Source organism: Scomber japonicus, chromosome 6, assembly GCF_027409825.1.
Source record: "Scomber japonicus isolate fScoJap1 chromosome 6, fScoJap1.pri, whole genome shotgun sequence".
In the NCBI taxonomy this organism is placed as follows: domain Eukaryota; kingdom Metazoa; phylum Chordata; class Actinopteri; order Scombriformes; family Scombridae; genus Scomber; species Scomber japonicus.
In genome coordinates, this window is record NC_070583.1 from 8,747,581 (window position 1) to 8,773,644 (window position 26,064).

General features: G+C 39.5%; 3 protein-coding genes across 3 annotated transcripts; 1 reads left to right on the top strand and 2 right to left on the bottom strand.

The window, feature by feature from the left end:
• Positions 1 to 896: 896 nt before the first annotated feature.
• On the bottom strand, positions 897 to 16,585 carry dhrs12la (dehydrogenase/reductase 12-like a). Its single transcript, XM_053320089.1, has 11 exons — positions 16,578 to 16,585; positions 9,074 to 9,136; positions 6,940 to 7,073; positions 5,081 to 5,163; positions 4,883 to 4,978; positions 4,626 to 4,707; positions 4,450 to 4,511; positions 3,753 to 3,857; positions 2,888 to 2,978; positions 2,633 to 2,770; positions 897 to 1,012 (listed from the first exon to the last, which is right to left on the bottom strand). The coding sequence occupies exons 1-11, from the start codon at positions 16,583 to 16,585 to the stop codon at positions 897 to 899; spliced, it is 978 nt and encodes a 325-aa protein (XP_053176064.1).
• Positions 5,148 to 13,595, top strand: ap1s3a (adaptor related protein complex 1 subunit sigma 3a). The gene is made up of 5 exons (XM_053320091.1): positions 5,148 to 5,174; positions 11,130 to 11,311; positions 11,876 to 11,984; positions 13,286 to 13,423; positions 13,526 to 13,595. The coding sequence occupies exons 1-5, from the start codon at positions 5,148 to 5,150 to the stop codon at positions 13,559 to 13,561; spliced, it is 492 nt and encodes a 163-aa protein (XP_053176066.1). The 3' UTR covers positions 13,562 to 13,595.
• On the bottom strand, positions 14,404 to 16,353 carry scg2a (secretogranin II a). The gene has a single exon (XM_053320085.1). It carries the CDS (start codon positions 16,351 to 16,353, stop codon positions 14,404 to 14,406), a length of 1,950 nt encoding a protein of 649 aa, XP_053176060.1.
• Positions 16,586 to 26,064: the final 9,479 nt, after the last annotated feature.

Here is a 26,064-nt window from a genome sequence, read left to right on the forward strand (position 1 = left end):
GGCAACAAAGAGACACAAACAATCAGTCATTTGTCTTTATTCAAGCGTGCATCACAGTCAGTAAAAAGCCTTTTTAAAGGTGCTGGGTAAACATTACAAAGGTCATAAATACATGGATTTTATTGCACACTTCAAGTGATGCTGCTGTTGTGGTGCGTTTAAGGCACGCGGCTCATAGAGAGAATACTTCACCTCCAGCCAGAGTTCAACCTGTTGAATACATCGACTGCACTACGATACAACACATACACTTACACTGCTGTTAACAACAACATTACAACAGTAATTTGACACTTTTACGTTATCGAGACGTAGACGAGAACGAGACTGAACACATAACTGGTGTTGTGTGAATGAACACTGGCTGTAGCGTGTGTGTGTGTGTGACTTTGGTCGCATCAGATTCCCATCTGATTGACACCTCTCATAAAGTCACAGTAAAAGACTGGGATGTGGGCGGGTGTGTGTGTGTGTGTGGCTCATGAAGCTGTTCTCTCTATCAACGAGAAAATATCCTTTGAAAAGTCATTAAAAGCAGCATCACTATCAAACATACTTATACAATAACTGGTTTAGTCCTTATGAATTTGTGCTTATAAATAAGAAAATAGGTTATCATATAAGTAGGCATAAAGCATTATAAATCTATCTAATCCCGTGTCATAACATCTTAAAACTCAAACAGTAGCTTCATATTTGTCCCATATAAAGCCAGTGTTAACTTTCCAAATGTGTTGGCTAAAACAGACCCAGATTTATTCCCTCTCCTTCTCCCGGAGTGAATGTTGAACAAGGGATGAAATACTGAGCCCGGCCTCGGTCAGTATAAGCTGCTGGTGTTAGTGGTGGGGGTGTACTGGGTGTACTGGGTGTACTGGTACCCGGCTCCCACCCTCTCAATGCGGCTGGAACGTCTTGGCCAAGTCGTCCAGCAGAGACATTAACTTCTGCTCCTCCAGGGAAGAGCTGTGGGTCCAGGCCAGTGGCAGGTGGCTGGACACCATCTTTCGGTCTGCGCGTAAACACACACACACACACACACACACACACACACACACACATGGATGATATCATGAAGAAGCATACTTGTAAGAGCTATATTGATTTACATATGTTCCCTAGTCTGGGTCTGATGTTAAAGAAATATTGATTCACACAGGGATTCAGGGGAAATACAGCATCAGAGTTGAGTGATAGAAAGCCAGTGAGGACCAAACACATCTATAAATATCTAGCACCTACTTTTGAAGGTGATTGGTTGCAGAAGTGCGAAAACAGGATTAATTTTTTTCAACTCTTGTACCCAACGGCAACAGATTCAAACAGCTTGAGTTTCAAAGCATATTTCGGTAAGATCATTTTACTTTTCACTCTGCATGAGGAATGACACTGAAATAGCCTCAAAGGTGTCAGTAGTAGAAGTAGTAAAATATTGAATCTCTAAATTGTAGTATTTTATTTTTATATTATATAATAAAGAAAAAAGTTGCTGTTCTGTAGTGAAGCCATTTCTACTGCAGCTGGTAGTGCTATATGTGAAAAAAGATTTTCCCTAACATGTGATAAATGTGATGGCCAGTCAGAAAACTGTAGATTTTAAAACTGTGTGCACACAAAGCAAGCCATGTGTATGCATTGTTCTTTTTTATGAATCTCAATAATGGCAGAACTGGTGTACAAGCCTCATGTCCACTCCCATAATTAACTATAAATTGATGAAGACACACCCTTAATCAGCTGTTCTCGTGAAACAAACAGGAAAGACATAGTGCAGTTTGCATCAGTGAGGCCATAGCTGTTGTTATACATCACCATTACAGCTGTGGCTATTTATAGCTCTAATATCATTATTTCATCACATCGCAGTGATATCTCTATTATCATTATTAAACATCAGGAATGTAATCAGTGATTAGTTTGTAGCACTCATATGAAAACAGACTTTAGGTTCAGGATAAAATGAATAATATATACTGTATATTGTAATATAGAATAAAATGATGCTTCTTATGTATTAAAAGATATTGATCACACAATATAAATCAATATTAAGTTAAATACAATTCAGATCAAACTGTGAGTGTTGTGTGAATGTTTAGATTCTGCCTCTCACCTCATTTTCACTTCTTCACCTTTTCATATAACACATCTAGGATGTGTTATATGAGGTATATGAGCATGGGGTGCAGACATTTTCACCACAAATCCCATTTCAGCCTACATCTAAACATAAAGGAAACCTAATAATAACAATAATGCATTATATTCTACAGCAAATAATGAAATGTACTGCAGCCTCCTTCTTTAAGGCCACAGACGTCATTGTGTGTGCGTGTGTGCGTGTGTGTGTGTGTGTGTGTGTGTGTGTGTGTGTGTGTGCGCGTGCACGTGCGTGTGTGTGTTCAGAGAGGCACTGTACTCTCTGGTAGTATCTGGCACCAAAAGCAGCACACTCCAGCTGCAATGGACACAGGCCAAACTTACACACACACACACACACACACCCCATGCCCTCCATCCGACCCACAACTGACAAACGCATAATTCAACCAGCGACCTTCTCTTCTTTTCTGCTCCTCCTCCTTTTAACACAGATCCCCTAAAAGATAAAAAGGTGTTTTTGTATTTTTACCCTGATAGAAGCGTCCGCTGGGGTTTGTGATGGCAGCCTCAGAGATAGCCAGCCACACCACGGTGTCTGCCCCCTGCTCTGGGGTCCGCAGGCTTTCCTTCATAGAACTGTGAAAGTCTGGCATGGCATTGGCAACCGCTGGCACAGATACACACATACAGAGGGAGAGGGAGAAAAAAAAGGCCCCAGTGTTTATAATACAGAGTAAAATGATAGTGTATACAATTTGGTATGAATTCTTAGTGGATATGATACCTGGAGTGTCCACCCAGCCAGGATGCATGACTGAGAAGTGGATGTTAGTGTGAGTCTTGGCCAGCTGCTCTGTCATCACCACCTGCTGCCTCTGGAACACACACACACACATAGGCTACACACACACGCATGTATAAATGTGTTTTAAATAGGTAAATATGGTGAGGAAGCTCTAGGCTATGAGCATGTGATTATCACTCGGTCTAACCAGACATGTTGATAATTAAAAATAATTAGTGCATCAAACCAAGGCTAATACTCATATTTTTTAAATACTCTAAATTGTGTTCTACATGATATAAAATAAAATACATGAAAAGAAATTGGAATTAAATATCTTAACATTAATTATTCTAACACTAGAAATTCTAGCTTAGTAATTTAACACAATTCAAAGGATAAAACACACTAATTTACTAAAATCATCTAGATTTATATTGAACTGGATCAATTCATTGCATCACACACAAATCAGGTTTAGTGCAGTATTGATCAATTATTCAATGAATATATGATCAAATATCGTAATGATCAATTAAAGGCCCACATGAGCTCAAAAATAAGGACATACACTTTTTAAAAATCATTCTATTACTTTTTTAATCTTGTCTTAATGCCTTTTTAATGTCTCATGTTAACCACTTTCAATTGCTTTATAAATATCCATCACTATTTCCAAAAAGATTAATCACATTATTGTAGTTTTTATTTCCCTTTCTTTTCTCTACTTATAATTTGTCTGGAAATAAGCTGGTTTGGTTCTTTTCTGTAAAACTCTAAAGGACATCAAAGCCCAGCAGTGTGTCATCTGTGACCTTTGTGATGTTTTAAGCCAGCGATCAGGGACTACAGGCTCAGTTTCTACCTTGTGTTGGGCGTAGACCATGGTGCCATCATAGCGGCCTCTGTCAGACTGGAGGTTTCCTGTCCTGAGCTTCTGCACCAACATCCCCCCTGAAGACACTGTGATCTGAACAGGGAGGAATGGAAACATGGGGTGAGGGGCAGGAGAGGGAGCTGGGGTTTTAGAAGGCACGATGTAAGACCCAATCTCATATCGACTCTATACAGTTTTGTAATGTGTTTCAAAATGTGATTCACCCTAGTGATTAAACTACTGCTTATATGTTGCATTGATAGTGATAATGATACAGTTTTATAATATGAAATAGCACTGACAGTACTTGCATGTGATCTGGTAGTTTTGCATTGTTCTGACTACATTTAAAACTTATACATTACTTAAACTATTTTTCTAAAACTGACTGTTCATACAATTCATCCCTTTTACATTAAATAAAGTGGATATTTAAATGTCATAACTTTATACCCATCTCGCAAAAAATCCCTGTACTTCTTTACCAAAAGGAGCCAATCTTATGGGTGTGAGCAGTAATCAACCATTTCATAGACACATCCCAGTATCCCACACCCATTAAATGTTCATTCAAATGATGGATCATAATGATAAAAGCCTCAATATGTCACTCTTTGAATATTTTATTAAGCATTTTAACTTGGTGAGGAGATTCTGATTTGCGTCTCTCATCCATCTGACTCACCACTCTGGGATCGGCGCTCTTCTCCAGCAAGGGGATGAGACTCTTTGTGAGAATGTAAATCGCTAGAGGACAGACAAGGATGGGACACACACACACACACACACAACAACTTCTTAATCACATCTGTTTTTCCTCCCGTCGCTTCCTTCAAACCTCACCCCTGACATGTGACTCACCCAGAACGTTGGTGGCGAAGCTTTTCTCCAGCCCTTCGACATTCACATCCCTCTGACTCATGATAGAGCCTGCGTTATTGATCTGTGCACATTACGACACATTACATCATCTTTTATATCAGATTTGACAGATGTGACATTATGATTGCAATTAATGGCACGAAGCAATAAAAATAACACTGACCGAATGAATAATAATCTAATAACACATTTTCATATAGTTTCCAATATGAAAATAGGTTACTCATGCCACTCACCAGTACATTCAGAGTCTTGTACTTCCTCTTGAAGGCCTCGGCAAACTCCCAGACCTTCTTGGTCTCAGACAGATCCAGGATGTGGACGTACACCTCCTGCAATGACACCAGCCATTTCATGAGTAATATGTTTATATGAGCGGAGAAACAGTCCGTCTCATTTTTCAGAATATCTGTCGAGAAGAGAATCACACTCACTTTATTTCCTGACTCCTTGACGATGTCAGCCCTCGCCTCCTCAGCCTTGTCCTTGTTCCTGCAGACCATGTGGACGATTCCACCTGTGACAAAGATCCAATAAATATTAGTGAAGGGCAAAACTGGATCTGAATGCATTTTCAAGAGGGAGAAAAAAGACAGTAGGATTAATCTTCATCTTTCCTGTGATGAGTTTATATAATGGCTGATTGAGCCACAGTGCTCTATAAATAATTACCAAAGGCTTTTTTAGTTCCTGCTGTTTTCAACCAGTTAATGAAGATACAATATGTAAAACACACAGAATATACTAAATATGAAAATGAAAATTTCACACCATGCACAAAAATCCTTTGTAAACAGATTAAAAAGTTTCACACTGAGTTAATGCTTCCAAAATGGCTAATGAAGCATCAACTCAGTGTGCAGGCACCGTCCTCTAAATGAACTCTGCTGCATTATTGGGAAGTGCATACACTAGATTGTGTTTTTTAATTACAGATTTAAAATAAGAAATATGTGTTTTTACCTGGATGCACCATAACTGTGTACTTTATGAAAGATTTATCATCACTATGTGGTGTTTACTTAATTTAAGCATAAGTCTAATGTTACCTGACTCATTCAATTTATGATATTATAATTATTAATGTTTTTCTTCCTATTGTATGTGCAATATGTACAATCCAATTCCATCCATTGATAGTTAGATAGGAGGGCTTACATGCAAACAAGCATAACTACCTTCATACTGCTCATGTTATTTAATATATAGCATCTAAATACAGTATGTACTGGTGATGTTGTCAAAATGAGAGGGATAAAGCCAACAGCAGTGATTCAGAACCCTGGTTAGACTGCTGACTTCAGTTGTCCATACCAGTCCATTAGCTGACTGTAATGATTTAATATATGCTGAGTGTGCTGAGTGTAGCACTCTTAGTAATACCTGTAGAAGAGGCATTTTTTCATATACACTTTGTATATGTGTATGTTTTTTTAATATTAAGGTGGTGGCCTACATAATTACAATATTAGTGCTTGTATACTATTGGAAGTGTAGTGCTATTAACTTCTCAAACCACACAACCATTTCCATTTTAAAGTTTTAAATTAATTTAATTTAAATTAATTTGACTATTTTTTTTCTTTTTTAAAAATCTTTAACCACTTTAAATGAGTGTTTATGATTGTTTATACCACACAGCTCAGGGATATCTATATATGTACATATATAAAATATGGGTCATGGAGTCATGTTTTTGGACTCTTTGTGTTCAGTCATTTGCTTTTGCTCATTTATATTTAGGTTGTGTTTAGTGTGTTCTGGGTTTTAGTTCTGTATGCTGTTTCCCTCTTGTGTTCCTATCCTCCTCTCCAGCTCCCCAGTTTCCCTCCACAACTGCCCTGCATCTGTTTCATTAGCCCTGCCTTGTTTCCAGTGTGACCTGTTCTCCATTCTCTCGTTAGTTCTGTTAGTATTTAAGTTTTCAGTTTAGTCTTTGTTGACTACTTTGTTTAGCTTTGTCACATCTTTGTCAGTTCTTGTCAAATTTAGTTTAGTTTAATCAAAGATGTTTTTCTGTAGCCCTGTTTTGGAGTCTCTTGAAAGTTATTGTGACTTCAATATAAATGAGGGAGGGGAAAATGTATATATATATATATATATATATATATATATATATATGTATATATATATATATATATATATATGTATATATATATGTATATATATATATATATATATATATATATATTTCACAATAAAAGTTACTGACTAATCACTATGACTAGTAATAACACTAGAAACTTTCAGTGTGGATGTGTTTTGCTGACAATCAGGACAGTAGAGTTGGTACCTTTCTTAGCGATGGCCATGGCGGTGGCTTTGCCAATGCCGCTGTTGGCTCCTGTTATCATGAAGGAGCGTCCCGCCATGGACACCTCCAGGTCCTTCTCCACGAACCGCTTGGAGGCTGTCAGGAAGGCACTCCTGCAGAGAATAAACATTTATGAATAATTTATGTAGCAGCATCCTGTTTGTCTGCACATCTGTAGTTCATCTACATCTCAGTCAGCCTCAGGGCTTGACTCAATGGATGCTGGGAAGAGACTTCAATTACCAAGACGGGAGAAGTCAGAAGGTTCACTGCTGAAATAAAATCAGGTCAAGCACTTACAAAGCTGTAACAAAACTCACATCCGATCCTGAGAGATAAAGTGTGTGTGAGTGTGTGTGTGTGTGTGTGTGTGTGTGTGTGTGTGTGTGTATGTGTGTGTATGTGTGTGTGTGTGTGTGTGTGTGTGTGTGTGTGTGTGTGTGTGTGTGTGTGTGTGTGTGTGTGTGTCTTCAGGTCAGAAAGGGTCAGTGTTTGAGGTCAGCCTGCTTACTGTACAGTAGGTCTCTTCACAGCTTTACTGTACAGATACAATGAAAGCGAGAGCGTGCCAGGCATCGTCACTGATGAGAAGATATGGGTGTGTGTGTGTGTGTGTGTGGGGGGGGGCATCTGAGACTACCAATGGTGACAACAGGATTGCTGTGTGTGTGTGTGTGTTAGCGTGTGTGGCACCAAGGACCTCAATTCCACCCTTTGTCCTGGATGCCATTGTTGCTGGCGGCTAAAGTGGGGAGATGAAGGGGTACAGGGAGGGGAGGGGGGGCAGGCTAAATGCCCGCTCTGTTCGATGGTGTCATGCAGAGAGCTATTAGTGCAGGGTCAGAGCGGGTTGCCGGGGAGCTCTCTAAGAGAAAAGATAACACAGAACAAAGGAGAGAAGGGAAACAATCACAAAAGCACCTCTTCAGACAACTTGGCTTGCTTTATACTGATGAGGAAAGGCGCTTCAGGCCTGTAACAGATCAGATAGGACTGATGAGATGTCTAAAGCCCTGTTGGTTGGAATAATGGCTTATGGCCTTACATGACTCCTACTGAGTCACTAGAAACTGTGCTTAATTCATAAATCATTATTCAAAGATCCCACTGCATCCTTTCCTTTACTGTTCAGTGATGCTGTGGGACTCACATGGTAAAAACCTTCAGTCCTCACACAATTTTATTACAACAAGCCAGTTTGTTGTAGCTTATTAAGGTGCTAACTTTAATCAGGGTTACATACATCACCTAAAGGTTTGAAGAAAGTCTTACATGAAGAGACATGTAAGCAGTTTGGTGGGTTACCCTGCTTCTATTCTATTCTATTCTAGAGCTGACATATGATTAGTAGATGGTCAGAAAATTGTCCATTGTTTTGTTAATTAATTAATAATTTTGAATCATTCTCTGGTTTAGTCTTCTTACATGTGAATATTTTCTAGTTTATTTAGTCTTCTGTGACAGTAAAGTGAATATTTTGAGTTGGAGACAAAACAAGACATTTTCGGTCCCATCTTGGACTTCAGGAGACATTGGTCAATATTCTTTCACCATTTTCTGATATTCTAAAGACCAAACAATGATTCAAGATAAACTATTAATCCAGAAAATAACTGATCAGATGAATCAATAATAAAACTATCTGTTAGTTGCAGCTGATTGGGAAACAGGTTGGCCTAAACTTATCACATCTCATAGGATCTGTTTATGTAGACAACCATAATGGCACACTCATTTTTAATTCCAAATGAGCAGAAACTTAATATATATTTATATAGTGGAATAAAACTTCAGATTCAAGCTAATTTTAAACAGAAACAACTGTAAAAATGTCACATCATGATCATCAGGTGTTAGAATGAAGCATGTAAAAGATACAGAACACTTCAAAGAACATGACAGAACAGAAAATAACATTTACAGTTTAACATCAGACATTATTTGCACATTTTCTTCTATTTTGAGTTTCTTGATTTCCTACAGGCTAAATGATGAGCTTGCATTTTAAAGTTATCAGGTGTTACTTGTGAGTGATGCTCTCTGGACACAGCAGCCACACACACACACACACACACACTCCAGCTCCTACAGTAGTTATAGAAAGTCATCCTACCTGGTGAACTCAGTCACTCCCTTCAGGAACCAGGCGGAGTTGCGGTACAGAGACATGGTGCTGCTCTGGAAGTCTCTCGCTGCTGGGAGCTCTCTCCTCCGCTTTTTGACTCTGGAGCCAAACCACGTGTGGCTCCGCTGAATTAACATCAGAGGCGGGCACCCAGCGGCAGGCAGGAAGGATGCATTATTATACTGTCAGTCTAAAATATAAAATGCAGTTTATGATGCGGCACAATTCTTCAAATGCTGAATTTTACAGCTACAGCCTACGTTATGAGAGCACACCTTTCCACCTGTAATGCGCACAGCAGTTTATCAGGATATTTGAGGTTTATGACATAATGCCAGTCATGGTTTACATTTGACTATATGGTTGTGGGCAAGCTAACAAAAAGCCACCAACATAACTGACTAACATAATATTCAGGTATGCTGGTAGGATGGACAGAGCCACACAGTTTCTAAAACCTTCATTTCTAAATGTAACGTGAATTAGTGTTTAAAGCTTTTTTGAAATTACCTTAAAATATAGTGTAGAAGTGCAATGTAGGATGACATGGAAATATTGAAGTTTAGTCATCCACCACTGTGTTGCAACTAAGGATGAATATAACTGCAGCCAACCACACATCCAGTCTAACCATGGACTATTTAAGGAGGATCCAACCCACTAGTCTAACCATGGACTATTTAAGGAGGATCCAACCCACCTGTCTGTGAGCGGCTTTGCGCTTTGGCTCCTCGCAGCCAACCAGCCGCTGGAGCGCAGCAGGGCGCGGCACAGACTGGAAAAGGTGCGAGCGCACTGATTTCTGGGAAGATCAATAATGTCTCCGTATCTGATAACCATGGTTAAAACACGGAAGGGTCAGTAGGACAGGAAGACAGGGATTCTGGGTAAAGCTTTATTATAAGGCTGGAGGATTTCTATTGGACTGAATTCTCTCTGACAGCTGAGACAAAATGGTGAGTATCCGAACTCGTTTCTGTAGTTGGATACTGAGTTTTGTTCATGTACCTGTGGGCAGTGCTACACTGTAAACACCTCAATAATTCATTCATTCTGTAGTGCGTTCAAATAAATGTTTAAAGTGAAAGCTCAGCCGCTGGAGGAGTGATTATTTTCTTTTTTGTCTAGCTGCAAATCAGTCTAGTAAAGTTGGGGGACTTCCTCGATCAAAGGTCATGTAATTGATACTAGAGGCTGACAGAGGAGATATTCCTGAAACTTTAACACATGGGAATAACTGCAGAAACAAGCAGAATACTCTATAATTGGTCAAACTCTTCCCATTGAATTAAGAAAACTACGCTCAGAGTGAGAGGCTTGGGAAAAGAGTAGACACTTGCAATGTTGTTACCTTGTTATGACAGGCAAATAAATACTGTGATCGTGGCTTCTGTTTTTGAGGTTTATTTTAACAATACATTAAATGTGATCATTCAGATTCTCAGAAAACCTTCACATAGCATTAAATGAAAGAATTTAAACCTAAACCATCAGCAGATAGTTTTGGTACGGTTACACTCCTGAACTTCTTTAGTCCACATGTTCGTGGTTTATCTTGTTGCAAGCAGATGTACTGCTGCCTGCAACTGCACCTCAGGGCAAAGAGCTCTCAGTAATTGCCCTTGCACAACACGAGAATTGTATTCACTGTGTTATTGCACTCAAAGGTGAGCTGGATGGATTATGTTGCTCTGATGATATTCACTCACATTGCTAGTTGGGAAATCTAATTGCTGTTTGGTGCAATGACCGTCAACACTCGTGGGTGGTTTCATTTCAGTTTCAGCTCAAAGTGACTGTCAGAGGAGATAGTATGGTATTGTTTGCACATGCATTTGTCTGGATGAGTGCTTAATTGCATGAAAGTGTTTGTTTTCTATATTTAACATGTATAACACAGGATGCTGCTTAGTCACAAACAAGACTTGATTATTCTACAACCTTTTCGTGTAGTTAGCCTTGATATTGCTCATTTCAGACAAAAATTGAATTCATGCTACCTCAGTTTTAGGCGTGTGACTCAGTTTTCCTACTCTCTGCCCACCAGATGCGCTTCCTGTTACTGTTCAGTCGGCAGGGGAAGCTGCGACTGCAGAAATGGTTCACACCGTTAACAGAGCGGGAGAAGAAGAAGGTGATCCGAGACATGACGATGTTAGTGTTGGCCCGTCCACCACGTTCCAGCAACTTCCTCCAATGGAGGGACCTCAAGATTGTTTACAAGAGGTGGCTGCAAGAGACACAACTGCTCTTTCATTTCATTTCTCTTCTTATCAGTTAGGATTAGGGTTTTAAAATGTTTCGTCATCAGCAGTATGTGCCAGGCAGGTACAGACTTGGTCCCACATGGGTGTCGAGCAGTAAAAAAGAAACCACCTGTAACTGTGCTGATGTTTAATGGTTAACTTGTGTGTCCTTTTACTAACGCTTCAAAATACACACAGAATACACATATACGCCCTGTCAAAACAATGGGTTAACAAGACCATTCAGAGTAAAGGTCTATTAAAACCCACAGAGCTGAGATAAGAGGGTTAGGGTTAGGGTTAGGCTTAGGGTTCTCATGGCCTTTCATCTCCTTGTCTCACAGGAACAACCTTGTAATAAAACTGGAGTCACAGGAAGTGGAAATATAATGGACACTTTAATCTAGTCTAATAAGCAAGTACAGATAAATAAATGCAATACTTTGTACTTTTATGACTTTAAAATTAAACTCAGTGCCAATATTTTCTTTTGCATGTTTCTTCAGATGCTGTGACATTTAACCATTTGCCTCTTCAAATGCAGGTATGCCAGCCTGTATTTCTGCACAGGTCTGGAGGAAAATGATAATGAGCTGCTGAGCCTGGAGGTACTACACAGATATGTGGAGTTGCTGGATAGATATTTTGGCAACGTAAGTAGAGCTGAAATGTTTTTTGGCCCAAGCAGATTTTGTTTGGTCATTAGCAATCTGTTTAATCAGTTGGGCCAACACAGACGTACAGGCGGTTTCAGTCACTCTGGCTGATTAGACATCTGCTCAGGCTGGCATTAGGCATCATTGGGCATTGCTGAAATCTGAATAACATGAAATCACCAAACCTCATGTGTAAAGTCTAATTCATCCCTCCTCAAGAGCTGCAAAAAGCTAATAGGAGAGTGAGGTAGAAGTCAGTGAAGTTCAGCTTGCACATGCTCACACAGTCCTGAGAAAAGGTTTAACCAGGCAACGTGAAAACACCTGTATTGGTGGACAGTGGCTATGTGAGGGTTTTAAATGTCCCCTCTCAAAACTGTATATATCCTAAGAATCTGATATTGTCTATAATACAGTTCCCAGTCATCTGGAGATAGTAAGTCCAGGCCCATTGAAATGTAGTCACTTTAAAGAACAGGTATGAACTTGCAAACTAAAAATAGAAGTGATGATAAAAACCTATGAAGGAAAGAGGAGATAGAAGAAGGAGATGCCACTGAAACACAGCACCACAAAGCAGCTCTAAGTACATGTTGTTGGCTACATGAGTGTACTGTATTAATTAAGTCCGAGGGCTAAATCAGTGGTTGATAAAGTTTTACTTTAAAAAAAAATTCCCTTACACTTTAAATGTAGCCAGTTATTTTAAAAGAAGCCAACTTTATGTCACCTGACTCTGTGATCACTTGTCTTGTCTTCAGTGTGATGTAAAACACAAATATGTGGTCTGCTGCAGAAATGTACTCTTGTTTATTCACAAAAGCATTAGTGAGGTCAAGTGCTGATATTGGCTCTAAGTCAGCATTGATGAGGTCATGACTCTCAGCACGATCAATGCTTATGAAAAACAAGTCAGACACTGAACTACAGCTGACTCCTGCTTTACATTATGCAGTTTAGTTTAGTAAAATGCCCTCTCCTTCCCTCCTGACACTGCTCATGGATATTTTACTGGGCTTTTACAAGTTAGACTCCCCCTGGTGTTCATAAGATGCCACTGCACCAAAACCACTTCGAGATGGACTCCGCTTGTTGTGATCTACAGGAAGAGAGCCACACCTTCTTATTTCCACACATACAAACAATGAAAATGGGGAAAGCAATGATGCTATTCAAGACATTTATATATTTTTTCAGTCACCTTGTCATTTTCTGTTCTTTCTTATATTTAAATACGATCTGCTCTTAAAATGTCATCTTAAATCTAGTGTACTGTATATTCTTTATTCTTCTGTCAGGTGTGTGAGTTGGACATCATTTTCAACTTTGAGAGGGCCTACTTCATCCTGGATGAATTCCTGATGGGAGGAGAAGTCCTAGAAACTTCCAAAATAGCTGTGGGTGTATCTATAGAAGAGGCCGATACGTTCCAAGAGGTGCAGTGAGGTTTCACATACCCTCTCTGATCATACTGTAGGTTTCATTGAAAATAAATGAGTCATGTGAATTGTGTTTACATGTCTGTTCTCTTAACACAGACAATGGAGGAATACTTGAGCAAACCTGCCTACTGAGCCAAGAGAAGACAAGAATGAAAGGTGGATTACTGTGTGGTATGTTTACTTAGCGACTAACATATAATTCAACCTGATTTCCACGTTTCCCTTTAAGTTACAAGAATGGCATGCTCTTCTAAATGTCTACCACTCTCATTTAAAACCATATAATATTCAAATGCAGCTAAAACAAGAATGCTTACCTCTGAATATCTGATGTTTCAAATATTTGCTAGAATAATGATTAAGTTTAATGGGTTTTTTTAAGTTTTCAAGATAATTTCAATCATGATTGTGTTAATAAGTGCCTTTTAAGCCTTATATTTATTAATCTCAGGGTTTTCAGACAGGAAATATGACTAAAAATGACACATGATCTTATATTTCATTTTATCCAAAGACATATCCTTTTAAATGTATATTTTAATGTTTTTGTAATGTACTCTGTCATTTACATTTAAACATTGTATGATGCTGAGTAATTGAAAAAACACTACACAGTAAGGAAAAATAAAGTCAATGCTTTATTAACCTCAGGTATGTCACATATGACCACAGTTAAGAAATAATTACCAAAAAACACAAGTAGATCTAGAAGGGATCCAACACTGATTTGGTAGTGTGCGTTGAGATGTAAGGCTGGTGAGTCACATGTACTGGTTGTAAGTGTTGTTTGAACTCAAATGAATGTCTGAACACTCACATTCCTGCTAATAAATAAGAACATTTGTAAACCTACAGAATAACTACAGTTGACTGCATGTTTTATCTTTCAAAATACTTTATTTTGACCCTTTCCCTCCTCCAAAACAATATATATTTATATATTTGTATATGTATCTATATCTATCTAGCCTTATTTATATTCCTGGGGCAGTTTTGGCATCAGTATCACTTTCTTCAGCTTCTGGGTTCAGATAGCTCAGCAATTTCATCAGTGCATCATTATCAAAGCCTTGCATTTGTGTATCACTGCCCCTCTCATCATGCTCTGACTGTCTCTTTTCATCTGTGCTTTTATCTGAGTCCATTTGATCAAAATAATTCTGTATCGCCTGTTCAAAAGACCCCGTCATGCTGTGTTCTGCTTCATCGCGCTTTTGGCTCGCTTTGTTGTTGCTGTACGCCGGGTTGGGATACTGTGCGAGCATCTGTGCTGCGAGATATGCTGCCAGTTCATCCTCGTCGACGGTGTCATCATAGTCGTCTTTTAATTTGCTGGGATAGTGCCGTTGCGTGGGAGCGGATTCCCCCGAAAGCCCTGCAGGCGAACTGTGAAGTCGTGACTGTGAGCTTTTGTACTGCTTCGGCTTCCTGACAGGAGCTCGATCTCTGCTCTCTGTGCCCCCTAACCCCAGGATGTTGAGAATTTCCTCTGTCCTCAGGTCTTCTGGGGTCTTTTGTCTATCGGGAAGGCGTCTGTTGTAGAATTTAGCTTCAGTACCCATGTGTGTCTTCTTTGAGGATATCTGAGAGAGTTTGTTTTGTGCTCTGGCTAATTCATTGTTATTTCGTGACTTGACTTGATTTGTTGTTTCTCCAGTCTTGAGCATGTCTATCAGGTCTTCAGGTGGAATCTGGTATTTCTGGGAGATTTGAATGAGCTGGTAGATGGCTTGTGGGTCTATGTTATCTCTGTACTGCATCTGAGCCACTCTCCTCTCAGCCCTCTGTTTCTCCTCTTCCTCTAGCGCTCGTTTCTGCTCTTGCTCTTCTGTTTTCTCCAGCACTTTGAGAAGGTAATAGTCCACCAGGTTGGTCATGTCATCAGGATCCTTTGACCTCTTGATCGGGTTGTTTTCGCCGTCTTCCTCCTCGCCGTCATCATCTGTGTCTTCGTCTTCATCGTCAACATAATCAAGGCCTCGGTCAAACACGTGTCTGTCGTCCCTCTCCTCCTCCTCATCTTCATCCTCTTGTTCTTGTAGCGGACCCCAATCTGCGAAATCACCATCCACATCATCGTACGCCACATTTCTCACATTAAACATATCATCATTGTCTTCCTCATCCTCATCCTCCATGGCATCCTCTTCATCTTGTCGTTTGTGCAAGGACTTCACATTAGTTAGCTTGTCCAGTTCGTCAAACACCGACTGCAGCGTGGCCAGGTTCTGAGGCGTGTACTTCTCCTCCACGTTCTCATTGGTGCGCTTAAAGGGGCTGTCATGCTCTGGCCCCTCCTCATCCTCCTCCTCGTCTCCTTCACCCTCTTCTTCATCCTCAAACATTAACGGCAGCTTCTTGTGAGGTGTGATGCTGTGTTGCTTCTGCTGCACCCTGGGGAACATGCCATCCTTCATGGCTGCTCCTCCTTCACCTCCGCCCAGGGAGGAGGGACGAAGCAATGCTTGCTTGGAGGCCTTTTCTGTCTGCTGGAGGGTGCTGAGCACAGCTTGGAGCAACTCTTCACTCTTATCCTCCCTCCCTTCCTCCTCCTCCTCTTCTTCCTCCTCCTCATTTTTGCTTTGCGTGGGGTTAGAAGCCAGCCTCAGCATGGCACGCAGCTTCTCAGCATCATCCATGTGGCTGGCATCGTGCCCTGCAGTGAGAGGGGCGTGCTGCTGGGAGTCTGCACTGGTTCTCTGACGGAGGCTCTCGATGTACTCCAAGGCTTTGAGCATGTCAGCATTGGGAGTTTGATGAATATATCCCCTCTGGGGGTCTGATTCACTTCCTCGCAGTCTGTGGTCTCTGAGAGAAGCCCCATGAATACCAGAGGGGCTGAGGAAGAGGAGGATTAGCACAAAGCCAGCAGAACAGATGAGGAAAGGTTTGCCTGTTGTGGAGGTATTGGGGAGTGACGGCATGGTGACGCCTGGAGAGGGAAGACAAAGAGGCACATGTCAGCACTGACCTTTACACATTAAGCTAACAGGTTCGCAATGGTTACCGCTCTGGCATTTCTTAAATGTCTTTTGCTCTTATCATCACTTTACATGTCTGATCTGATGATAACATCACAGAACCATGAAGACATCTGTATTCGTTCAGAGACAGTACTTTGAAATGTGTAAAGGTCTTAATCTATGACTTTCCCATTGGTGTAAATTAGGTCAAACACTTCAAAGTGAGATGCACACTTGCACACACACACACAGACACACACACACACACACACACTGCATAGCCACTTCTATTATTAATTTAATCAATCCTGCTTGGAGGTGTATCTGTTGTAGTGTAGCACGGCATGAATTAACATCAGCATTACGTCTGTGACACTTTAAAAAAAAGATACAGAAACTAGTTTTTCAAAACATTTCTGCCAAACCATACTGGAGGGTACCATTGGCTTATAAAGGGATGTTCCCATAGGAAAATGCCAAGTATGGTACACGTGGGGGGGGGGGGGGGTGTTTCCTGGGTCAACCTAACAGTATTCATTTGGACTTGATTTTACTTGATCGTTTAACTAGGGTATTCCTTTCGCATGAGCCTGTCCTCCAAGTAAATGACCCTATAGTCAACAGTAAACAAAAACGACCTATAGTTACGTTTGGGTGACAGACGCCCTCTATTGGCCTTACAAGTAAACATTTGGACAAAAACCGCGATCTTTCCCAAACCTAACCAAGTGTTTTTGTGTTTAAATCTAACCAAACCTTAACTCCGTTTTTCACATTACAAAACGGTTTTGGAAAGCAGAATATTATGCTGCAGTGGTTCGTTCTGGAGTGGATGGGGGACTTGTTGATTTATTATTATTATTATTATTATTATTACTATTATTAATAATACTACTACTAATACTAATAACAATAATAATACAAATAATAATAATAATAATAAAAGGATCTTAAAGTGTAACACAGCTCAGTTATCACTGGCGTGTTCCTGCCTGTTGCTGGTATTTGATCATACAGGAATCCTGCTGCCTGTTTTCCAGCATCAGTAACAGCAGCGGCATTCAGCTCCCGTGCAAATCTCATTAGTCGTAAAATTGCTGCTCTCCGTGAGTCACGGCCCCGTTGTCAAGGTAACCCGGTAAGGCTGATGTTCCCATGAAACCTCTCCTTTAACCGCAGAAAACCTTTAAAGTCCAATTATGACTTTTTTTTTTCAAGCTTTGACTCCAGTTAGATATATCTGAGTGGAAGCATTGTCAGTGGGGGAAATTCTGCCTATATGGACTTTTAGCCATTATTAAACATGCATTCGAAATGCATTAAAATGTTTATGTGGGATGCAAATTATTTAAATAATAAAGGTTTATAAGTTATTATTTTTTCAGATAGATAAACGATTTCCTTCCCTCATGAACCAAATAAGAAAAAAAGCATGAGCGACGGCGCATAAGCAATTATGTGCTTTCATTTCCCCGTGTTTACTTTTTCTTTCATTTTTCCATCAGAATTAGAATAGCTCAACATCGATTGGTCATTTACAGTATTTTTTTTTTACTTGTGAAGAAAAGAAAAGTAGTAGTATAAAAGTGTTAGAGAGCGCAAGCAGTTGTGAATAATCAGGGGCGAAATGAGAACAAAGACTGCGGACAAGACAGCGCAACATCTGTGGCGGAGCATCAGGTTGGTAAACAGCTCCTGTTACTGAAGTAAGAAAAACACGTCTAATGTTCTGATGTGTGCTAGAAACATATTGACAGTAAGTTTGAGTGTAATGTGGGTCATGCTGTTAATAACAACGAAGTCTTACCTTTGTTTTTAGTTCGTGTCGAGGGTCGTGAGTCAACTGAGCATCTCTCTGTCTCTCAGTGCGAGTCTGGTTTCAGCACCGCGGACAGCTCCTCGTCCTATTAGAGGGACCACCTGACTCGTGCGTCAGAGAGCTGGGAGATACGCAACACGGACACACACACACACACACACACACACACACACACACACACACACACACACACACACAGTTAATTTGAGTCAGCCAAACTCTCTCTGAACATGGACTGAAAGTAGTTTTGACCCAGTGCATCTCAGTGGCTGCATAATGGCTTTTGTCGCAGTTTATGTTGAAATGAAGACCTTCATAATGGGTCTATATTTAGGACCATTGACTGACTGGAAGACTGATATGACTGTCTTGGCTCAGCTGATTGAACCTGTTAATATTAACTCAAGTGTAGGCGTTTTAATGGATTAATTAAAATTAAAAATCACCACACACTGCAGAGCTGAAACTCCTTTTTTCACAATTTTCATGGTCTTTTTCTGCACTCATTTGCCAAGTTAATTGCGTCATCTTGTTAATAAAAGCTTAATAAATGTTGTTAATCATGATTAATTGTTTTTTCTTAATACTGACTTTTATCTAATTGGCTATTTAAACCTGTAGTATTAACTGTTGAATGGCTGTTGTCATTGACAGATGTTATGTCTCTGCTGCAGCACTGAGGGACAGAGACAGTTAAAGTCCACCGATGACTCACATACGGACTCCGCCAAAGCCTGAGTTGGGCGGGGTGACAGGGGGACTGCAGAGGAGTGTGTGTGTGTGTGTGTTAGTGTGTATGTTAGTGTGTGTGTGTGTGTGTGTGTGTGTGTGTGTGTGTGTGTGTGTGTGTGTGTGCATAAAAGAGAGAGAGAAATGAAGAAAGAGAGAGAGCCCTTTGGTTGTAAGGCAGCTCACACTGTGGTCTCTATTTCTGGCTGCCTGTCAAATCTTGTCTAGAATGGATCCGTGTGTGTGTGTGGGTGTGTGGGCGTATGTGTGTGAATGCGAGTGTGTGTGCGTATGTGTTGCTTGCAGTTTCATTCATAAATCCCCCTTTGCTGCTGTGTTTGATGAGCTCAATCTATCCTCCACTGACCTGCTGGTCGGATATTCAGTGAAGCTTACTTTGTTTTCAGCTTTGTCACAGTTGCAGTACAAAAATAGTCCTCTGTATACACAAAAATCAGTGTTCTTTCACATATTTAGGTTTGTGTTGCTACTCACAATGACCCCCTCACCCTCTGACTAATGAAATACAATGTAAACATTTGAGTCTGGAAAAACAAACTGTGTTTAGCAAAATGACTGTTAATATTACTGGTAACCATATTTAGAATCATTTTCTGTTGCTTTAAAGGACTGTTGAGTTGGGAGTATGGAAGGAAAAAAATGACATTGATTAATCAAATACAAGAGGATCCTTTCAAATTTGAAGGATTCAGTCACATTCACAGTTCTATGGATTCATTTTGAGTTACGTAACATTTCTTTTGTTCCATTTGCAGCGAGAGTAACCTTCACTTAAATAAATGTGGTCATGCTATCACTTTCAGGACCAGGAGACCGAAAGAAACCAGGACAAAAGAGCTGATTTAAATCTCAAGTCTCTGTCAGCCCAATTACACTCTCCCTCATGACACACACACGCACACGCACACAAACTCATTAAGTGCCAGTTTTGTTCTGATAAAGCCTGAGCTGTCTGGCTAATTGCTTGTGGTTGTGTCTGTGGCAGGATTACTGGTAAACAGAAACCAATTACAGCTCAGTTCCACCCACATTTTCACTGCATTTCCACTAAAACAAAATACACACATACACACACACACACAGAAGTGATTTTTCTTTCAAGCAATTATAATTTCCCCGTCCAAATTATTATCCTTACAGAAATGTGGTGTGACTGTTTATGGTCACTTTTCTGGTAAAGTGGCAGATCTGAAACTTTTATTCATCCCAGGAAATGGTATATTTAATGTCACCTCAGGTTCCAGGATCATTATACAGTATGAGGAACAGGTGGTGTGACCTTGTTTGGAGTTCCTGTCTTTTCAATCACTACTGATACTGGTTTATAATTCACTGCAAACAGAAAAAAAAGATGCTTATCTTCTTTTATCTTATATGAAGTGGCTCTGGATTACAATTAATTACCATCGTTTTCTTATGTCATTAGCTGATGACGTCATCAGGGTTATCTGGAGTTAGGATTGAGACTTCAAATGTCTGACAAACATGATCCAATGTTTTTTGAAGCTCGACCCATAACATAAACTAAAAGTAAAAATTATGAATCCTTAGCTATTTAACAACATCTCACAGTCTTGATGTGATGTTGCATCAGTTCCAAACTTCATGAACGCCATGAGAACTGAGCAAACTCTATTTGCTGCTGATGTCACACACTAAAGCTGTTCTCAAGGTGAAGCATAAACTTTCATGTGCTATTTTTGTCTTGAGGTTTCTTAGAGAACTTATAATTTGTTCACACTGTGACAGCACACAGTGTGATTTTCTAAGGTTATGGGTTCATCCTCTAGTGCAGCGCTGTAATGAAATGCTGTAAAAGCCCAAAAGCATAACAAGCACTGTTTTCATACATATTGCCATCATGGACTACAGACATGGCTCTCTGGATTTTGAGATTGTAGCATTTTGTCAAGCATGTAGGCACTGACTGTTGTTTTACAAGTCAGAAAATAGTATTTCTCTATTTTAAAGCCCCTGACAATCTGATTTCAAATCCTTAATATTTCCTTCTAATTCAAATATTTATGAATGAGTAAGCAACAATCAATGTTCTTAGGGATTATTTATTAAGAGTGGGTGTGGTTTGACCAGCTTTGATTGACAGTGCTGGCATCACAAGCACACAAACCCACAACTGTCATCAGAGTTTAAATTGAGCAAAATCCTGATTGGTGCATGAAAGTAGATGACATCACCCTCTTTCAGCTGAGTGTCACCTACTTTGAAACAGTGACTGTCAAAATAACCAAAAATGTTCCAACTTTGGCAAAATGCTGTGTTAATGTTGGACTTCATTGAACATAGCACGAAGCTGATTGGGGAAAATATGTTTTCAGGATGATGTAATGACACTTAATATATCAATATTTTACATGAATACTAAAAAAATCTAAATCTATGTGAAAATGCATAACTATGAGTGCCTTTTACACATAAACACTCACCTCTCTTGCCCCAGATCATCATCCCTCTCTTCTCTTTACATTTGCTCTCTGTGTGTTTGTCCCCTGGCGACTGACCGGCTGCTGCCCATTCATTACCACCAGGCCTGACAGCCTATAATTCTGCTCCTTAACTCAGGTTGTCAGAAGCTTGGCAGGCACAATGTAGAGAGAGGGAGCGCAAGGGAGAGGTTGTGAATGGGTCTACCGGGTTTGACGTCAGTCTCTTTCTCTGGTCGATTATGTGCGTGCGTGTGTGTGTGTGTGTGTGTGTGTGTGTGTGTGTGTGTGTGTGTGTGTGTGTGTGTGTGTGTGTGTGTGTGTGTGCGTGTCTGGGAATAGGTGTGATGCATCAATTTTTGCTCTTTTGTGAAATGTGAGATGTGGCACCAGATTGACTTTTTTCTGAGACATTCATAGCCCACCAGGGCAGATATGTACAAAATGTTCCCCACCACATTTGTTACTTTTACCTGAATTGATGAAAACAATGAAGTCATTCAGATTAAAAACAAAAAACAAACAACAAACTGCATGCTTCTAGCCCTCACATCTGTCTTGGAGGGTTACAAATGACTGCAAGGACATCTAATGTGTGCTGCTGAAAGAGAACAGAGAATGAACACAAAGAGCCTGACATTTTTAAAATATCGCTTTTGTGAAACAAGCCATTAGAAGTCCCCTGAGTGCAAATTTTGAAGTGCTTCATCCAAAAATACCATTTATGTAACTGTACTCAAATCCTTTTTTTGTTATTCTAATGAAAAGAATAGGCCCTCTGCAGGTAAAAATGATTTGTGTATCCACAGGAGCATGAGTCACAGGTTTTACTGATGCTTTTATGAGGAGAACAAGGCAGATATAATCAGACCACTTTGTTTGTTTATGAAAATGAAAGGAAAGGACCTGTAGCACATACAGAAAAACAGGAGGAAAAGTATGCAGGAGGGAATTTAAAACAGATTTGGGGGCGGGGGGGTTAGATAATAACACTGTTTAAAGCTCCAATACTAATCAATTATTAATCACCAAATGTTTTAACAAGCCTGATTATGGAAGCCCAGAGTGTTCAATTTTGAATGAATAAGACATTATAATATAAATAGTCATATGAATAAATTGTATCAAATACTTAAATCAACCAATAAGTATGAACTAATTTCATTTAATACTAACTTATTATGAAACATTACTTCATCATTGTTATTGTTATTGAACTTATTGTATTGAAGTTATTGTCTGTTTATTTCAAAGGGACATTTTTAGTGGCACTTTTATGTGTTGCTACATTTCATTTCATAATGGCACCTTTTATATTATGGCATCATTTTTTATTTCCTAATGTCACTTTTCATTACAGTGATATTGTCACCGGTCACTACTGCTCACCTTTAAGTCAATCACATATATCTCCATATAATTTTGTCTCCAAGATTATATTAGAGGGAAATCGTCAGAAGCCATCCATCATGGGGGCCCCTGGATTGGGAACCATGGAGTCACACTGCACACTGCAAACAAAAAAGTTGAACCTGGCTAAACTTTTGCTGCCATACAACATGATGTCATCAGTCAAAATGCGACACTGGCTAAATACATACATGCAAAATGCACATTCCTGGAAGCTTACTTTATAATGTGAGCACTGTTGTTCTACTGTCTACCTTATGATTGTTATGAAAAAATATAAAAGAGTTATCTGACTCTCTACTTTTAGGCTGAGCTCATAACCCAGCCTAGCCAGTTAGCTAGCCTAGCTACCTTGATAAATTAAAGAAGAGGATAATTATTGAAACTGTGTACTGTGTTTACTTTAAAGCAGTATCTGTATTTGGTTCATACTGAATTATGTAACCAGGCTAAATTTGGTAGCAGTTGGGGCATGTGATTGGCTTAGGGGGTTTGACATGTGACAACTGTTATTAAGATTGACATTATGAAATAAAATGTGTCATTATAAAGTAAAATCAGGATTAATATAAATTCAATTTGTATTCTGATTATAAGAATGATGAGATCAGGTCAAGTATTACATTTTTCACAAATGATTGGTTATTAATGTGATTATTTCATAATGATGTTACTGATTAATACTGAACACATTGGGACTCTACTGGATTGATGTTGCTGTTCTGTCACAGATGAGTTTGTGTCTAAAGTTCACGTCTTTAAACCTGTCTAGAACAAAATGTCTCATGCTTTATATAAAATTCTGGTTCTCTTTTATTCACCACCTACTCACTTGTGTCTATTCCCGGCCACTCTTTATCAGTCTTGTCACAACACAGCATACAGCAACATGGCTTTACCACGCTAATGATACAATGATGCATGATCTCTCCTCTCTGATGTGCTCTCTCTTTCCTCCGTTTTTCTTGCCCAAGGCAGCTGATGAGACCCAGAAAGAGAGGGAAGATTAAGAAAAATAGAAGTTGTCTTAAGGGATTATAAAGAAGGGAGCACATTCTCTTGCTTTCCTGTTTCCGTTTGAAAGACCTCTGCATCTTAAAGTATTAGGATCTTTTTTTTATATAGTATTGCCACCAAGTTACATTGTTGGGTTCACTGAATTCTATTTGAAATATACAACAAAAACATGCACACTGGGTTGCTTATGAAGCATCTTGATGCCTTTATATGGTCCTGGGCTTTGATGTTGCTGTTTTTGAATCCGGCCTCTGCTTCATTCCTCCATCTTAAAATGGCAGAGCAGATGTTGTGTTGTTGCCACATGAGGGAATATTTGTTGTTTACCTCCTCCTGAAAGACAAAAATAAACCTGCCCCTCCCTTCTCTTCTACCCCGGTGGCTTTTCTGAAAAACAGCCTTTTTCTGCAGTGACACATCAACAAACAGTGGGGATACTTGTAACGGAGCAGGGGCCATATGGGGTTTCTGAAAAAAACAATATTTAACATTTATAGAGAAGAGAATGTGGAGATAGAGAGGCGAGGTTGAGCCTTTGCTACCACAGAGGATTTGATACTTGACTGTGTAGTGTATCTGCAGGGATAAAAGCCAAAGCCTCAGTTTGAGCTCCCGAGTTTCATAGTCCACTTACAGGGAACTTATGTTCCCGGACCAGAGCCACATGGAAAATCATCTTTGAAACTGTGACATAAATGGATGATATCCTGATGACAGAACAGATGCTGTGTTTGTGGATCCACACAGCATGTACAGAATTTGATGTTGAGGTTATTTTTTCACCATAATCCAAGGTCACTGTTCATGTTGGGGTGTAACTTAGATATCAGAACAGTAATGTGTTATCTAGTGGCTTGCTATCACAGGGCAGGGACCTCCCAAAGGCTTGCAAGAGGATTTATGAGAAGCACATTTTCACTTGTCTCATGTCTATTTCATATTTCATCAAAGGGATTTTTAGCTATGCTAGCTGTGGGTCTCTACCTAAACCACTTACACTTTATGCAACAACAAGCTTATCATATGGTCACTATCCATTAAGACAAGTATTTCTTTGATTGAGGCACATGTGATTCATAGCAAACCACATCCATATGTATTCTCATCAGTTGCCTCTATATTGGGCCAGGAATGCCACATTTTCTGTTGATTCTGACAAAAAACAATAAACCAACCAAAGAAACAAAGGAATCTAAAAAGTCATCACAATAATCAATGTACCGGAGAACAATGGTACCAGATGACCAGTCACAATCAAAGCTTGAATGCCAGTTATGATGTAGCTGAATACTATTGTTAACCCCATGAGTATCTTATCTACTGAAAAGGAGATTATGGCACATTAATCTTGCTTCAAGACATTTGCTGAATTGGTACGTCCCTCACCACAGGCTCTCTTGAGTGTGAGTTCTTTGTTAAAATGAAATGGATTAGACAGGACTTAAGCCTCCTCATCTCACAGGTAGGTGCTATGGTGAGGAAAAGTAACACATCAGTCGATACAAAAAATATTTTAAAAGGCATAAATGTAATTTACACAAAAACTTGTATCGATTTGTATCTATTTATTTAAATGTTGCCAGTTTGTAGACTGACAAAGAGAAATCTTCAATGTAAACAGTTCAATAGGAGTAGGAGGCCCGGATGACCTGATCCTCAGTATTTTGACCTGACAAAGGAAATGGCTGATAATAAATGATTCAAGAGATTTGTGCAGTGGGAGCTCTGGGATCAGGAAGATAATCAATAACCATAACTAAGAGACACCAGATAGGAGACAATTTATTAAATGGAATCAAAAGGAAATGTTGTAGAGGATGAAAGTCAAATGACCCTCTAGAATGTGGAAGTTACCAACCCATAAGCCTTCTGTGCTGTGATGGAAAGCTTTTCGCAATGAGAGTAAATAATGTAACAATGACAATTATACTTCTAGAACAGACGAGGTTGAAACACAGGACCTCCTCTGACAGCCTCAGATACTTCTTGCATTTCATCTAGAAGACTAAAGACCTGGATGACCCAAGTAGTAATGGAAAAGACATTTGATTGTGTTTGCTGAAGTTATCTTAGCTTCACTCTAAAATAATCTGAACTTGAACCTGTGTTTCAGGATAGTTAGATAGATAGATAGATAGATAGATAGATATATAGATAGATAGATAGATAGATAGATAGATAGATAGATAGATAGATAGATAGATAGATAGATAGATAGATAGATATATAGATAGA

What these genes read in the sequence shown, in the direction of transcription:
- scg2a (XM_053320085.1), bottom strand. Translation starts at nt 16,353, where the DNA reads ATGCCGTCACTCCCCAATACCTCCACAACAGGCAAACCTTTCCTCATC.
- dhrs12la (XM_053320089.1), bottom strand. An exon ending in CATGGCCATCGCTAAGAAAG is followed by an intron (nt 5,164 to 6,939) that starts GTACCAACTCTA and finishes TCTTTGTCACAG; the next exon opens with GTGGAATCGTCCACATGGTC. An exon ending in ACAAGACTCTGAATGTACTG is followed by an intron (nt 4,708 to 4,882) that starts GTGAGTGGCATG and finishes TAATGTGCACAG; the next exon opens with ATCAATAACGCAGGCTCTAT.
- ap1s3a (XM_053320091.1), top strand. Translation starts at nt 5,148, where the DNA reads ATGTGGACGATTCCACCTGTGACAAAG. An exon ending in CGATTCCACCTGTGACAAAG is followed by an intron (nt 5,175 to 11,129) that starts ATCCAATAAATA and finishes CTCTCTGCCCAC; the next exon opens with CAGATGCGCTTCCTGTTACT. An exon ending in TGGATAGATATTTTGGCAAC is followed by an intron (nt 11,985 to 13,285) that starts GTAAGTAGAGCT and finishes TTCTTCTGTCAG; the next exon opens with GTGTGTGAGTTGGACATCAT.